General features: G+C 51.8%; 2 protein-coding genes across 17 annotated transcripts in view; one reads left to right on the top strand and one right to left on the bottom strand.

The window, feature by feature from the left end:
- The window catches only part of FNBP1 (formin binding protein 1), a 121,982-nt gene extending 112,665 nt beyond the window's left edge, over positions 1-9,317 (top strand). For 7 of the 15 annotated variants that reach the window (XM_072960287.1, XM_072960284.1, XM_072960283.1 and 4 more), the window contains 2 exons: positions 257-393; positions 2,275-5,614. In XM_072960287.1, the coding sequence (XP_072816388.1) occupies positions 257-393; positions 2,275-2,453 (316 nt within the window). In that variant the 3' untranslated portion in view covers positions 2,454-5,614. Of the gene's footprint in view, positions 1-253; positions 394-2,274; positions 5,615-6,286 lie in introns of those variants that run through there. The other 8 variants (XM_072960286.1, XM_072960285.1, XM_072960278.1 and 5 more) reach the window with 2 other exon arrangements.
- Positions 9,318-13,582: 4,265 nt separating this feature from the next.
- The window catches only part of USP20 (ubiquitin specific peptidase 20), a 43,031-nt gene continuing 40,226 nt past the window's right edge, over positions 13,583-16,387 (bottom strand). For both annotated transcript variants that reach the window (XM_072960270.1, XM_072960269.1), the window contains 3 exons: positions 15,760-15,831; positions 15,123-15,299; positions 13,583-14,984 (listed from right to left, as the gene is read on the bottom strand). In XM_072960270.1, coding sequence (XP_072816371.1) covers positions 15,139-15,299; positions 15,760-15,831 — 233 coding nt within the window. In that variant the 3' untranslated portion in view covers positions 13,583-14,984; positions 15,123-15,138. The remainder of the gene's footprint in view (positions 14,985-15,122; positions 15,300-15,759; positions 15,832-16,387) is intronic.

Raw genomic sequence — 16,387 nt, 5'->3', positions numbered from 1 at the left:
CTGCTTTGAATGCTCGATTCTGGAATCCGAAACGAGCACACCGTCCTTGTTAGACACCAAGTGTCTGATGACTGGCCTGCGATTTGGATTTCTCCCCACGGGGCAGGTGGATGGTGGTGGAGCCCGCGGGGTGGTTTAAGACGCCCCTGGTTACAACGCCCGCGGGCGGCGAGCGCCGGGCTCTGGCGGGGGCTGAACTCGAGTCCTCGCTGGAGTCAGTTGCTATAGTTGCTGTGTGTTTTCCTTTCTTGAGCAGCCCGGATGGCAGTTACACGGAGGAACAGAGTCAGGAGAGTGAGGTGAAGGTGCTGGCCACGGACTTCGACGACGAGTTTGACGATGAGGAACCGCTCCCTGCCATAGGCACTTGCAAAGCTCTCTACACGTTTGAAGGTAACACCACGCGGAGCCCAGTCCCAGTCGGAGTCACTCTTCTCTTTCTTTTGAAGTCTTCCAGAACTTTCTCATTATTCTCTTGTTCTGCTCATAGTATTTATGGGTGTGATTATGATTTGGTTGATGGCTGTCTCCTTTGCCTTCTGGTCTGTACAATTTGACAGCTTTCAGTGAGTGAACTGCTGCAGGTAGTATGGAATGATTATTTCATCCGTTTATTCCACGCTTACAGAGCTCCTGCCTTGTAAGGACCCCTGAAGGGATGAGACGCGGGTAGTGTGGTCCAGCAGCCACCCTTGGAGGAAATGAAGCAGACAGCCGTATGGGAGAGGGCCCCCGGCAGTATTTACCAGAGGAGGGGGCTGAGTGATGGGGAAGTCACGTGAGGATGAGATCACTTCCTTAAGAGAGTTTAGAGACCTCTCCATGCTGCAGTGTTATCAGAGGGACGGGCCCTGCCAAACACGGAGTGACGAAAGCATGGGGTTCGTGTGGCTGGAGCTCAGATGTCTTAGGTGGTGAGAGTGGAATGTAAGACTAGGAGGCGGGTGGTGCCAGTGAGGTGTGGGTAAGAGAAACATTTGGATTTTATTTGGCAAACATCGAGGAGCCACCGAAGGTGTCTGAGGAGGTTGTTGACAGGACCAGGGCTGTACCTTAGGGCATTTACTGTCATCTGCGTAGGATCAGTTAGGAGACGGGGGAAGTGGTTACGAAGACTAGCCTAGTGCTTCCTAAACTGGGGAGCCTTGAAACGGTGTCCTGCAGCGAGCTGATGAGGGTGCTGGGGAAGAAGCAGTCAGAGCGCTCGCAGAGGCACTGGGATAAAGGAATTTTAAACAGCTTTCTTTTTTTTTTAAAGAACTTTTTGTTGGTACAATTTTTATTTATTTATTTATCTTTTATTTATTTATTTATTTATTTATTGGCTAATTAGATTTATTTATTTACTATTTAATGGAGGTACTGGGGATTGAACCCAGGACCTCGTGCATGCTAAGCGTGCACTCTACCCCTGAGCTCTACCCTCCCTCCTGGCTTTCTTTACTGTAGGACTTTTCCAACATTTAATGAACTAAACGTTCATTGAGACAAAACACAGACGAGAAGTACCAGGTCAGATGTTCCCAGTTTTCCTTCACGTCCACACCATCCCTCCCCACCTGCGCCCACAGTGCCGCTGCTGACCGCTCCCTAAGCAGTCTGCCTTTCAGGATACTGCTTGGGGGGTGGGGGTGGTCTTTTGAAATTCTTGTAGCAAATGGTCTTGGGGGCCTCGATTAAGGAACGGACACAGGCAGGCTGCAGCCAGCAAATTGCTCAGACGCATGGCTGATTGGAAGTCGGAGACAAAGAGGGGAGGAAATCAAAGATGATCCCTGAAGTTGCATCCTGGGACAATGGCGAGATCCAAGGAGATGGGAACGTAGGCGGAGGAACTAGTTTGGGAGGAAAAACAGTGAGTCCAGGTTCACTCACGTTGCGTTCCTGGTGCCCAGGCGCCATCAAGGTGGAAATGTGCTTCAGGGAGAAGGCAAAGATGAGAAACAGAATGGGAGAAGGAAAAGTGGGGATGTTGTGTCAAGAGATGTAACTGGTGCCACAGGAAGACCTTCAGGGAAGAGGAGAGGAGAGAACCAGAGATCTCCTCTGGGGAAAATGCATTCCATTCTGGGAGGGAGCAGAGAGAGGGTTTTCAGGAGGATTTTGAGGCGGGTCCTAGAGAGATGCAAGGCCAGGTCCTGGAAGCTTCTGTGTGGGAGGAGAACTGAAGGGTCAGTGCATCTTTTCCCACCCTTGTTTCATTGCCAAGCTCCCTGTTTGCTCTCCACCTGGATTTCACAAGGAATCTAAAATATTCCGATGTTGCTTTTGCAGGTCAGAATGAAGGAACCATCTCAGTAGTTGAAGGAGAAACTCTGTACGTTATAGAGGAAGACAAAGGAGATGGATGGACCCGCATTCGGAGAAACGAAGATGAAGAGGGTTACGTGCCCACTTCCTACGTCGAAGTCTATTTGGACAAAAATGCCAAAGGTGCTAAGACTTATATTTAATACAACTTAAAAAAAAAAAACAACACAAAACCAAACTTTAAAAAAAATTGGAGTTGTTTCTTCCCACAACTATGACTGTTAAGGCAGTTCTTCAAAAGACTGGACGGGGAGCACCGCGGTCCATGTTTCATGTAGCCGCAAGGTGGACTTTCAGGCATCTTACACCTGAATTTCCTGGGCTAGTTTTGACTATAATCAAGTTTCACTTGCTGATGACATTTTATGTGGAAAGCTGCCAACTGCCAATTTACACCTGTGTCGTTTGAAATCTGATAAACATTTCTTCTTTGGGCAGCCTCTGTAGATAACCCCCCCCTGAAAAAAAAGTTGCCTTCTAGCTTCAAATCAGTATTTCTGAATCTAAAAGTCCATGCACATCATAGGGGTGCCGCGAAGACTTCAGTTGTCTTATTCATATCTAACATCTGCCGTAATTGAACTACCTTGGAATGTTACATTTTGTAACAATAAACTGAACCACACTAGTTTGTTCAATTTTACAGTCATTCGCTTTGGAGGAGCTCATAAATACAGAATCAGTAAAGCATCAGAAGATTCTTACATGGGTACCAAAAGTGTGCATTTTTACTTAAACATGTTTTAAGAGCATTGCTAGGCCACCGTATTATCTTGTTTTGTCTCTGGGATCCTAAACAACCCACTGAAATCTAGAAAACTCGATCAACTGGTTGATTTTTTTTTTCACCTGTGACTACTGATCCTTCCTCTAACAACTGACAGAGTTGATCAGACGTGCTAGTAACATTTAGATGAACTTATATAAAAACAGTGCACTTCCTTCTGTCCTGTGGAAGGCTTTGTGGCAGGTGGGGCTGTATTTAGCTCACACTTGCCCGGGTTGGGCTGTGAGTAGAAGCTGGTGCAGCAGCAACCCTGTCTACACACAGACCCCAGCACGTCACCTTTCAAGGTTTTTTTGTTTGTTGTTTTTAACCATGGGCATCTTTAAGACCCAAAGTGTGAATTTACTGAGAATTGTTTTAGAATGCCTCGCTCACTTTATATAATTAACCGTAGCCAAAATACAATGTTTCACCATCTTAAAGGAATCTGGGTCATGTAGGGATTTGCATCTTGAAATTGGCAGGATAGGTAGTGAAATTAGTCCCATGCATGAACGGGTACCAAACCCAATGATTGTGCCCATTTCTAGAATCTTCCCTGAGATCACAGAGAACCAGCTAAAAATGAGTCAAGATGAAGGTATTGGGTTGAGATTCTCTTCTTATTTGGCTTTGAAAATTATTTATTCGTGTCCTTCCTACTTTTAAATAGGAAATTAGCTCCTTGCTTCTACATCGTGGGCTCTGTTTAGAAGCTCAGATCAATTTCAAGCTGATTCTGAACTTGACAGCAACACATCGGGGGTCTAGGACCTGGCCGGAGTTACTGGTACCTGTTGCAGATTCTAACAGAAAGTTCTCTTACATTTTCCAAGGGCCACCAAAATGGAATTTAGTAGCCTTTGCTTCACGACTGCCTGCTTTTTAAAACATTTTTTATTTTAAAATAATTTTAGATTCTCCAGAAGTTGCAGAGATAGTACAGAGAGAGCCCTTGTCCCCTTCATTGCTCTTCCCCCAGTGGCTGCATCTGACACAGCTGTAGTCCAGTATCAAAAGCTGGAAACCAGTACTAGTCAGCCTGAATTTTTAAAATATGATTTTGTAATTCAAACTTATTTTGCATTGTTATACCTTTGCTGCCAAAACATCACTAAAGCCACTCATCCTGACCCCAGGCCTCTCAGGAGAATCGTTTCAGTTCTTTTTAATATTACAGCAAGAAAATGAGCTGACCCTTAAGCCATGGGAATTTGTTTTCATGCGCAGTAGGTGGTCACAGCTTTGGGCGTGTAACCAAGTGAATGGGAGACCTAAGATATTAACACCTAACCTTTCTATCCCATGATGAACTCATTTCCAGACTATGAATTACTGGAGAAAGCAAACAAAACACTGAAAAAGTCTGAAAACGAGGCAAGACAACGTAATTTTTTAAAAGACTGGCTTGAAAAGGATGACATTCCATGAAGTTGGGTTTTTTTTTTTTTGGTTTGTTTTTTGTTTTTCTTTTTTTCCCCTCCTCTTTAGGGCTGTGCAAATCTGATTCACAGAATAGCTCGCTGGCTTTCGGGGATGGGCGGGGTGATTGGGCACATAAGTCATGATCGTTGTTTTAAGTTGTATGCCTCAGTACCTTCCCCAGCTTAATCTACATAATAGGGACTCAACAGTGAAGGATGTTTTGTAGTTTTAGTCCCATCTCGTCCGTGTGTGACGTATTAGCAAAAGTATTGAAAGGATTCCCAAGGAATCAGGAATTTCCACTGCCACCCGAAGTATAACTTTGTTTTTTTCCAATGGTTACCTCTCATGTAGCAAAGTCTCAGCCTATGTATAAAGTTTTCTCCTTTTATTTAGAGATACCTTAGAGGTTAATTACGTGTGTGTAATTCGTTCTTTCCAACCTTGTTTATAAATCTGTTCAGCCTGCCCCAGCAACACCGCCCCACCTTAAGCCCATCCCAGGCGGGTGGGGCTGCTGCCTTCTGAAACCCGTAACTCACAAGGGGTTGTTTTATTGTCAGTATTGCCAGTGCACTTTTGTGTGTGTGTGTGTGTGTGGTGTCTACCATGTGACTATTTAATAATTGCCAAAATAGTTAGACTAGAGTAAGTTCCAATTGGTCAACTGGATTGTGAATTGTCCTCTTTTACGGTTTTGTTTTGTTTTGTTTTTTTTAATTGCTCCCTGTTAAATATGTCCGTAACTACCCGCCCACCCCAATATATTTGTATATACTGCCATTTAAAAGCTAAAAGGATTACTTGAATTCGTTGTTTTAACGTTTTTACTCTTTTATCTGTTTGTTTTATTGGTGATTCTGCTGCCTAACGACCTTTTTGTTTTTGTAACTGCTGGGGAAGCCGGAAGGACGGTTACACTGGTAGCTAGGTCCCCTGCCGGCTGAGCCACACTTGATTTTATTGTAGACACTTGGGTTCTGAGTAAGTTTTGTCTGAATACAGCCAACGTGATTGTTTCTCTCTATTCTTATCCTACAAGAAAAGAATCTGTCTGGCACCTTTTAGTTGTACCCTCGTATCTGCCTCTAATAAACGTTGTATTTTTCTCAGTGTTGTGTATTTTAAATGATTTTTCACTTTTCCCAGAAAATTATTCTGTGTAATACGAGTATTTAACCCCTTCGTCTTCAATAATGGGGAATTTTCTAGCCAAATGCTTTTTTTAAAAAAAATTCTACCCTTTCCACCTTTTAAATGATGACACCTCTCTTTCTCACCCTGCGTGCACCTACGGGCTTCAAGAGTCTGTCTCTTGTTTCTTTTCTGCCCCTTCAAGATGAAGAACTTTCACTGTTTATTGCTGAGTAAACACTGAGTGACAGGTTTTCCTTTTCACCCAGGATTTTGCATTTTACTGCTAAAGAACCAGGAGTGTCAGTTTCAGAGAGAATCCGTTCCTGGCATCATTCTGGGAGGCAGGTTGAGTTTCTTTCTCTGTCTCAAAACTCAGTTTATTGGAAAGATGAGTTGAGGGTCGGGGGTGGGGGATGGTCTCCTAGGTGGGTTTCTCTTACCCCCGAGGGAAAGACCAGCTATGAGTGCAGATGAAACCGTGAAAGTTCCTTATCTCAGACGTGCCCTGTGGTAACCAACTGCTCTAAAGTCGCCCCCTCCCCTCCCCAGGCCCAGGGCGGTGCGGTCTGCTGAGGAGCAGAGCGCCGCCCCCCACCTGCTGCCAGCCCCTCTAACGGCTTTTCTCTTTCTCTTTCTTTTGTGTTGTAGATTCCTAAAGGTGGCTGCGGGGAGCCGGAGCCTCGGGTGAGCCTTCCCAGGAGAAACCCTCCGGTCTGCTTGTCTCCACAGGCCTGGGCGCCCGCCTGAACAGACGGCCCTCGGGCTGGGCTGGCGTGTGGCCCGCGGAACTTCACCTGAAGTGACAGCCCCACGCCATGCAGCTGCCTGCCTTTTTCTTTCTTTTCTTTTGACAGCATGTTCCTCGTGGCCCAGCTCCTCCTCAGGCCCTGTCTGGCCACCTCTTTCGGGGAGGTCTGTCTGTGTCCCGGTCCCCACCCGGCACGGGGCCTCAGAAGGTGGCTCGACATGTGGTCCCCCTTCTCGGGCACCTGCCTCGGCCCTCAGTCCACCTGGCGCATCCTGGCCCGTCCACGGTTCACCCTGTGCCTTTTGTGAAAACTTTGCCACTGGTCTCCTGGGGAGACCAACAGAATCTGGACAAGGAAGGTCAGGCGCGCACCAGGTAGACTGAGTGCCTGAATGTCACTGATGCACTCCTGCGTCATTTATGTTAGAAAATACTCATCTTTTCCCAAGTCCATTGAGTATTCAGTGGTCCTTTTCTGACTGTGGGTTCTCACCTCCTACTAAACGTTGGCCCTTGCCACATTTCACGGTCCGAGAGTGGGGCGTATACACCTACATGCACGTACACGCAGACACACGCACGCACGCACACATACATTTTTATTTGGGCTGGAAAAGTCCACACCGGAAGTCAAATTCCAGCTCTCGGGCCAGCCCGGCTGTCTTGCCTGTGTCTGCCTTTTGTGGGATCAAGGAAGATCCCAGCCCACCTTCTCCCCGTTGTCCATCTGTTCATGAGAACTGCAGATCGTGGCACTTTGTGAACGAGTGTCTCACCTCTGCATTAGCTCACTGCAAAGGAGAAATTCCCCTCTTTCCACAAATTCCAAGATTTGCATCTTAGGATCCTAGTGCTTTCATCACCAAAGACCCCGTGCTTGTGGTCCTTCAAGTGGTCGTGTGGCTCCAGCTTCTGCATTTTATCACGTGCTCTCCAGGCCACATGGAATTAGTTTTGTTTTTGAGCTAAATTTCCTCTGATGGATCTTTGAGGAAAACATGAGGTTCTGTCGCCTGTGGCCACTCATGCCTTAGAGCATCGCAGCTTCTCTACTTATTTGGTGCAGAAACAGTCAAGAGACATCATTGGCTGTGAGTTTCTGTGAACAAGGACGCTGTCAGAAGCCCCAGATGCAATCCGGCATCTTTCTTCTTTTGTCTGGCTTTTGTTAACTGAGTGGTCACCTCACACATCCTCGATGCTTCTCAATATTTCTGAATCTAAGACAAGGAAGTCTTACAGGAGCCGAAGGGACAGGGACAGAAAGGACAGGTCCTGAGGGTTGGGCCTTTGTTCAGTGGTAGGAAAATGGCTCATCTCCAGCAAATCAGGGTTGACCACACACACCCTCTGAGAGCAGCTCAGTCAACCCTCGTGACAAGAAACCACGAGCAAGCAAATGCCAAGAGCAAGAAGGGGAAGACGAAGTGGCTTCAGGTGTGAGCGAGCCAGCGTGCACCCTGTCACTCTTTCTGCCCCAGAGTGAGCCTCTGCAGCCGCTGGCATCTGGGAGCTTCTCCACTAGCACAGCGGCGGTGGCTGCGTTGTCGCATGCTCCTCAGTCTTGTAAGAGGATCGTCTTGGCAGATGACAGCGCAGCCAGGAGGCCCAAGGGCAAGAAGAGTCGGGGTCTTCCCCGTGTCCCTGCAAACCAGCAGGTGTGTGGTTAATACGGACAGTCCCAGCGGTCCCATGAAGGGCTCCTCTGTCAGTGGGGTGACCAGGTGTTTCCAGGAACTTCTGAATTTCACCAAATCAAGCTGACCACTCTCGACTCTACAAGGATGCTAAATTTTTTTTTTAATGTGATTTTTAGAGCCTCAGTAATGCATGTGCATTGCATCTTTCACATTAGGGGTCAGGATAGGTTAATTTCATACGACATAGGGGAAAAGGTATAAGCTGCAGTAATTTGTTCTTTTAATGTCTTTTAAACCCAATATAGAATACGCTGGTATCCTCTTGTATCCCCTGTGCCTTTTTTTTTTCCCCCTGTACCACCTGTGTCCAAAACAGAATGGATATTGAGTGCTTTTCAATGTTAACCTTGATGTTCGCTTCTCCACCAGTCTGTGTGGCAATGGGGAAAGGGCAACGCTGTACCCCTTGGGCTTATTAAAGGAAGTAAGTTATTATAGGATAGTTGAGATGTATCATTTACTCTGGGAATCCTACTGTGAAATCTTCTAAATATTATTGAGCAGTTCACATAGAGTAGAAACATGGAATCTCCCGTGTGCGTCTCAGCTCCCCCTCATATCCACTGCCCACCGTTTACCAACGCTAGAATATTGCTGTGTCGTAAGAATGACTCATTTTTAAAGAACCTGCCCTGAAAATAACTTAAAAACAAAATGAAAGAGAGGAACTTGTATCCAGTTTTTCCTTTGTAAGATGGGAACAAATAAAAAGGCATGGAAAGCCGTAGTGTGATTTTCCTTTGGGTTTTTATAAGGATCAACTTGAGGCTTTTGGGTTGTTATGCTCGTCTCCAGGGTAGCACAGAGCCCTCCAAAGCCTTTTACTAACATCTGTTAATTACTGAAAAATAGTTTACCGGACATGGAAAAGTTACGTTGAGGCTAAGTATGTTTCCAGAAATGTTGATTTCATGCCTCCTAACAGCTCTGCCTCCTGTGCTTGTATCATCAAAAAAGTCTTTGAAAAGTGATCCAAAATCCTGTTGTAACCGGATGTCGAGCACCTTTAAACTTCCTGGTTTGTTTGTGTGTGTTGCACTAACTCTAAACTTTGGAGGCATTTCACTGTTGTGACGGCCCGTTGCCCATTGTAAAGGTTCTGGAATCGCTCATTTGTCTCTGGAGATCGAATTAAACCAAATAAAGTGCTTCCATTGGAAGGCTTATATTGACCTTGTAACTATATGTTAATCCTCTAAACGTTAAATAAAAAGATAACTCTGGCACGGTATCACAGGACTCTTTTTTTCTTTTTTTTCCACAAAAAGAGGACCCTGGTCACAGCAGCTCAGTCAGAGTCCCCTGGGCTGGAGGCTGGGCTCCGATCTGCGTGTTACTGATTTACGGTGTAAACCCAAGACAAGGCACCCTGCCATCTGCTTGGGGAGGGGTGAGACCCAGCGAGCTCTAAATTCCACCTCCACACGCTGCGGGGAGGGGGAAGCTGTCAGAGACATCAGTGATGTGGGCTTCAGGTGACTTAGTCCAAGAAATGTCCAGGACATTTTCCATGCCTGTAAATTCTGCAGGCACTACTCTGGGTTCTCAGGGACCCTACTGTAGGGGGTGAGGGGCCGTGACACTGTAGCTGGTTTGTGTCTCCTTGGCAGTCTGACGTCACAAGGGCTCAAGCCCACCCTCTTGGCAGCTTGGCCTGAATAATCACTGGTTTCTGCCGTGGACAGTGCGCAGCGTTTAAGGGTGAGGGCCTGGTGCCTGCACCCACCGGCTGTGTGCAGCGGGGGGCCCCTTCCATATCCAGCACTGAAAGTCTCACTCCAGGCTTTCGGAGGAAGATGCGGTTTGTTTGGGCCCACACCTCTTTGTTTCTGAAGGCTCTTCAGGGCCGTTTTAGGAAGGCAGTTGCTGAGGGAGCGAAACGTTAAGTGAGCAGGGCGGCCTTGCCAATGCCAAGTGTCACTCACTTGCTGAGGGGTGGGAGGTGAGGCCACCAATAAGAGGCCAGGCTTCACTGCGGCCTTAGCCTCCTCCCACAGATGGATGTGACCGGCCTTTAAAAGCAAGGGCTTTTCCAACTGGACGAGGGTGGTGTCAGGGAGACAAAGCTTCCAATCAATCAGTTCGGGGTTCTCAGTAAGAGAAGGCTGGTCACGGAACAAGGTGGCCCAATGGCTGTCCTGAGGCCCTCTTGTCTAGGTTGTCAGATGAAGGTTAGTCTGGGAAGAATGTTTCCAGCATGCTCTTTCTGGGCCTTTATCGTAGTCGGGGAATAGTCTCCTAGTCTGTGTAAGAAGACAGAGCGTCGCCACCTGTCTCACTTAGAAGCGTCTCTCTCTGCAGGACCTCGCCGGCTCGAGGAGCTGGGCGCTGGGTCTGACTGGGCGTGTGTCCCCACCTCTCCGGGCCTCGGCTCCCCTGGCGGTGGCCTGGGGACCCCTCCGCCTTGCGGAGGTGCTGTGAGGACAGGAGGCCGCTGGGAAAGCACGTGCTCGGCGCCACAGCAGTTCCCAGCCGGCGGCTCTGGTTCCGAGCTCGTTCCCGGCTCCGTGATGGAGTCTGTGCTACTGATTCCGGGACAGAATTCACAGCTCGCGGCTCTATGACCTCACGCTGCGCTCGCGGGTCTGAAACACTGGAATGCCTGCCGCCCAGCTTGTCCCATCTTTATGCGCCTTCTCGGTTCAAGCGTTTGGGGAAGTGGCACCTCCTCCCACCAGGCACCTGAACCTTCTGTGACCCACCTCCGCCCCTTTGGGGTCGGAAACAAGAGGCGGCAGCGCGGCCTGGGGCTGCCGACAGTTGGTTTCCTGGGGCGCTCCGGAGGGCGGCCTCTTCACGCACAGAAACTCCTGACTCAGACCTGCCGGTCAGGCTCCTCCGGTCGGTCTGGGAATCTCAGCCTCCGCCCCGGCCCGGCCCCGCCCCCCCGCCTCCCACGTGCCGGCCCCGCCCAGGCCCGCCGGCTGCGCAGAGGCGCTGGCGCCCCCTAGTGGGAGAGGAGCCGGCCTGCGAGGAGGGAGAACGGGGGTTCCACATAGGGTGACCGGCCAGGAAGGAAATACATGTGGGCAGAGGCAGGGGGGTTCAAGTATGCCCTCCCTTTTCTAATTAAAGCAAAAGAGGTCTCCGATTGTGAGGTCCACAGGACAGCAAAAGATGGATGGTACAGGTCTGAGTGAGGGAAGGAGCCCAAGGCTGGACAGTGACAAACAGCAGGCCTAGCTCTGTGGGGATTAATGACCTGAGCAGTGAGGAAGTCCAGGCCCTGACTCTTCCCATCTTCCCTAGAGGAGGCCTCTCCTCCTCCCTGGCTTCTGCTGGCCTTTTCTGAGAAGGGGAGGCATAACTTTATTGCGAGCGGCCTCTTGAGACCTGGGATTAAAGTGCAAAGGCTGCAAACCAGCACTCAGCAGCCACTTTGTGTCAGGAGCTGTTTCTCCAGAGTTGCACACATTAGGCCCTGATTGAAACACTTCTGCCTCTGTCCAGATGGTACAGTGAGTGCCATTTACTTAAATGACCTCCCATTAGTTAGAGAACCGCCAGACCACAAAAGATAGAGCAGAAATTGAGAACAGCCCCCATGTGCCTCTGTCCTCAGAGCTAAGGGGCCAAAAGCTGTGAAAGGAAACGGGGATTTCCTCATGTTACTCTATTGGGTCCCGGAAGCAACGGGGGCGAGAAGGATCCCCTGGGCACTGTGGCATTCTGCCCGGGGAGCCTGGTGCCCCTCACAGGATGCACATACCCCCACCACACCTGGCCAAGAACCCTGACCCCAGCACTGGCTCTCCAAAAGCCCTCATCTGGGCTGCTTGCCAGTCAGGTCCACGGAAGGACAGGAGGCTGCATCCAAACATCCCTGGGGCAGCCTTCCAAGACACACTGTGTCCCAAATGTAGACTGCCCTTTTTCAGAGCCTTTCCCAAGGGCATTAATTTCTTCTGTACCCTGTGCCTCGATACCCCCAGCCAGCCTCTCTCTGCCGCAGGATAAGCTGTAGACAAGAAGAGAGCCAGAGGGAGGGGATGATCCCAAAACACAACTTGCTTCCCCAAAGTCTGTCTGGGGCTCAAAATGAGGTCGTGCACGACTCGCAGGATAACTTACATTTGCTGAGTTCCAACCAGAACAAAGGTCGGAAGCTATACTGTCTGGGTGGCTGCAACTTGTCACTGTATTTTCTGATGCAGCTTTGCAAGCAGAAGCACAGACAGATGCGAAGGCCTGCAGATCCAGGGAGCCTTGGGGCCCCAAACTCTCCTGTCTGTGGGGTGGCTTTGGGCTCTAAAAGCTACGGGAGCGAGTCCTGGGCCAGCAGGGAGGAGGAGCCCAACCTCGGGACTGCACATGGGGGAGAGGAGCCAGGGGCAGCCCCCCTGCTGCCCAGGACTTCCTGTGTTGGCTGGGTCTGCGAACCAAGTTGAACAACCACAAGACCCTTGTTCTGTCTTCGCATTTCAGCATCTGTTTGGCCAAGCCACTGAAAAGCCTGGTATTTCAAGGGAAATAAAGAGGAAACATCTTCAGGCCGACTGGTACCTATTTCTCCCTCACCTTCCTGTGGTACAACAGATGAATGTCTCCAAACCTCTGGATCAAAACTTTTCCATTCCCATCCTCCATGCGAAACAGGAAAAGCCAGTCACAAAATCTGTCCCGTGGGACCCCACGTATACAACATTTCAATGTGAGCAAAGCTAAAATATTGCTCAGATACATGTAGGCTGATAAAACTATAAAGAAAAGTCAGGGCTGAAGGAACGGCAGGTAAGGAGCTTCCTCTGGGGTGCGGCAGGGGGGCACATTCTGATCGAGAGGCCTCGGAGGGGCTTCAGTGGAACTGGCCGGGGTCCTGCCTGGGGGCAGCTCCTCCGTCACCCGTTTTATCACTCTTTATGTTGAACGTGTTTCTGCACATGCATATCTGATGGGATTTCACCAGCAAATGTTTAAAGTCACACATAAAAGCTTCAAGTTCTTCTCTGCCCTCCAAATCCAAATAGTATAAACAAAACCAACCAAAACCACAGGGACTATAAAACACTAGTATCATTAAATGCCTGGTCACCGGCAACCGGGATGCCACCATGGCGACGCCTATGTCAGCCGTCAGGGGCGGAGAGGGTACCCCCCAGGCAGGGCAGCCCTTGCTGGGTCCAGGGAGGGGAACCCCTGCTTGGCGGCTCCCCTGCGCGGCCCAGAGGCACCAAGTCCGTGGTGTGATGCCAGTAGGGGGCCAGCCTGTGGGATGTGCTGGCCACATCCCAACCATATCTGCCCCCCTTCTCTGGGGCCAGTGCCGGTTCTGGGAAAGGAAAGACATGCGGAGGGGTGTTTAGAGCAGCTTGGGGTCCTCTTCTGCCCCTCCAGATGTGCCCCCCCCTTTCGGGGAGCCAAGCAGAGCCCCCGCAGTGCCCTGTCAGCTGTAATGTTAGTCACCCCGGCTCTGCAGCCCTCCCCCACGGCCGTGGGCTTCACTCCCCCTCCAGGAATGGAGTGAACTGCAACGGATGCAGAGACAGCAGCCTGGGCTGTGGGGACGCATATGTGTTTATTACGACACACGCTGAACACGCACCAGACCGCGCAGGCGCGGGGCGAGATCACAGCCCGCACTGCGGAGTCTCCACGTCACAGACAGCGCAACATGTGGCCGCGGGCCCAGCGCTGGGGTCGCCGCTGGGGTTGCCGCTGGCTGTGGCAACGACTTCCAAAGGACGGCGGCAAGTGTCCAGACTCCCATGGCGGCTGGCTCTTTGATCGTGCGCCACCTCGGCGGGGAAGGAACCAGATCCGCGTGAAACAAGATCACAGAAGTGAGGGCGCGCAGTGAGCGCTGCAGGGGCTCCGCCAGAACCGCCGCGGGGACTGCGGCCGACACTGCTGCTCCGGAGACTGAAGGCCACGGTGTGGGGGAGTTTGGTCCTGGGACTCCTTCCCCACACCCCACTCGCTTTGGCCCTGACAAGGTGAGCATCTCCTGACCCCTGCTGTTTCCTCCAGGGGCTTCAGTGCCACCTCACTGTGCTCCGTGGTCCCAGTGCCCCAGCAGGGGCCTCGCTCAGCATCCAGAAGACACACTTCCGGGACCCACACGTGAGAGCAGCCCCAGTGCCGCCCCTCCTGGGCCAGGGAATCCACACAGCTCAGCAGTGATGAGGAGAAAGTGGGGTATGTCTGCTCTAGCGTCAGCCCCCAGGGAAGCTGTCTTAGCAGCAAATGACAGCAACGCGAGGTGTTTCTGCTTCATTCTCTGGGTCCCTGGCAGGGGAAGTTACAGCCAATCCACCGGGCCAGCTCAGCAGCACAGGGTGCGAGGGGACCCAGAAACAGTCACCATCAACAGAAAGCCAACCCCGGCCTGGGGTCCCCATCGCCAATAAGTCTGGGTTATTAGTCTGCAGGAAAAATGCTGAGAGCAGCCCAGGACTCAGGAAACTCCTGTGCCAACCAGGAGGTGCACAGGCGAAGCAGGGCCTCATGAGGAACGGGCTTCAGTGACAAGCGGCTGTACCCTCCCTGCCAAGTGCCCGGCGCCCTGCCCGCCAGCGCTGACCATTCACCCGCAGTGGGTGCTGGACCAGGCGCCCAGCCTGGGAAGCGGCAGCCCCTCCCGGACCGTCTGTCCCAAGGCCATGGCCCCTGACTGAGAGCTCCAGGGACAATAGGGAGGCCTGAGCTGGCGAGCGGGCATGTTTTGGGGACACAACGACGCAGTGACGTGAGAGCACTGCTGGGACGGAGACCCGAGTTAATGTTGCAGAGCCTTGGTTGTTTAAACAAGCCTGAAGTGGATCTATTTCCCAGCGGCAGCGTTACTCACTGTGAACCAAAAGAACTTTTCTGCCTCTTTACACATCTGGGTTTCCGAAGCGGCCGGCCTCTCTTCTGGGTACAAACTCCCCCTCCGCAGGGAGGAGCGCAAAGGTGGGGCCTGTGGGGACACCCGGGTCATGAGCCCCGTGGGGCCCATGCCAAGGTCCTTCCCAGCAGCCTTGGGGCAGGGTTCAGGGCTGCACTCTTCCAACTCTCAAGGGGCACAGAGGGTCTCTGCAGAGGGAGGGGGACTTACAGACTGGCCCACTGAGTCACACGGCCCGGGTCTCGGCTTCAATCTTCTGCTCCCCGTGTAAGCTGTCTGAGTCCTGGGGCTGGGCCACACTCTGTCGGATGGCGATCTCGGGGCCGCCGCCGTACAGGCTGTTCAGGTACACCCAGGTCTCCTCTGAAATCTGCCCGTAGTCAGCGCCTGCGGGCCCCGGAGGCTGCCCATCAGGCTGGGATTGCCCTTGCCCCTCACCGAAGCCACCGTCCTGGCCATGGGGCCTCCGGGAGAGTCAGGCCCCAATGGGGAGGGACGGCAGGCAAAGCTCTAAGCGGGAATCTCGGGATTTTCCAGTGGAACGTTCATCCTCTGAGGACCCCAGAGGGCTGTAGCCTCTTGTTTCCCAGGGGGTGAGGGTCACACGAAAGGGCAGGCAGGTGAGGCAGAAGAGCAGGGAGAGGGCCTGGTAGGGGAAGAGGGGCCAGAGGACCCACACAGAGGCCAAGCACCTCGGCCACCTGCTCGAGCCCTGGGCCTGGACTCGGATGGACGTCGCAGCCTGACTCAGGGGGCACGGGGGCTCCTGGAAGGACCTAGAAGCCAGCAGGGGCAGAGGGGAGCCAGGCTGGCTTGGGAGGCCAGGACTACAACTGGCGTGACTCACCCGGCTTCAGCTGGATGTGGCCGCTTCCTTTGACCTGTGCGATCTTGCTGTTGTCAATGGGCCCAGGGGGCTCTGGAACAGACATGGGTCGGGCTCAGGGCTGCTGGGCCTCTGCAGCAGCGAGAGGAGACCCCAGGCCCAGCCTCGGCCACGGCTCTCCCCTCAACAGATAAGAGTCATCTCAAGGTGCGACTCTGACACCCGTGATCCCCAAGAGGCCGTCCTGGACCCCCGGGGTCACAGTGAAGTTCTCAAAGGTGGGGTGCTTCGGGCACCAGATGCGCCTCTACACAAGCCTGAGAGCCAGAAGGGGCTCGCGGAGCCCTGCACCCAGCAGAGGGAATTTCAAGGGCTCACACGCCACTTTCAGACCTAGCTTGTGGGACATCCAGTGCCAGGTGGATGCTGCCCTAATCTGATGGCAGCCGTCGCTGGCCAAGCACCCTTCCCATGTGCCCCACCAGCTCATGTCACCCTCAGCAACTGTGTGAGATGAGGCAGGTGAAGTAAGCGCCCAGGTCAGGGCTGGCAGGAGGCAGGGCCAGGGCCAGGGCACGGCTGTGGCTCCAGAGCCAGGTTCTTAGTCAACCACCCGCAGCCACAGGGAGGCGCACGGTGTGGATGGCCG

This window comes from Vicugna pacos, chromosome 4 (genome assembly GCF_048564905.1).
Source record: "Vicugna pacos chromosome 4, VicPac4, whole genome shotgun sequence".
Taxonomy (NCBI): Eukaryota; Metazoa; Chordata; class Mammalia; order Artiodactyla; family Camelidae; genus Vicugna; species Vicugna pacos.
The sequence above is the reverse complement of the archived record's forward strand: the minus strand, read 5'-3'. Positions and strand labels throughout refer to the sequence as shown.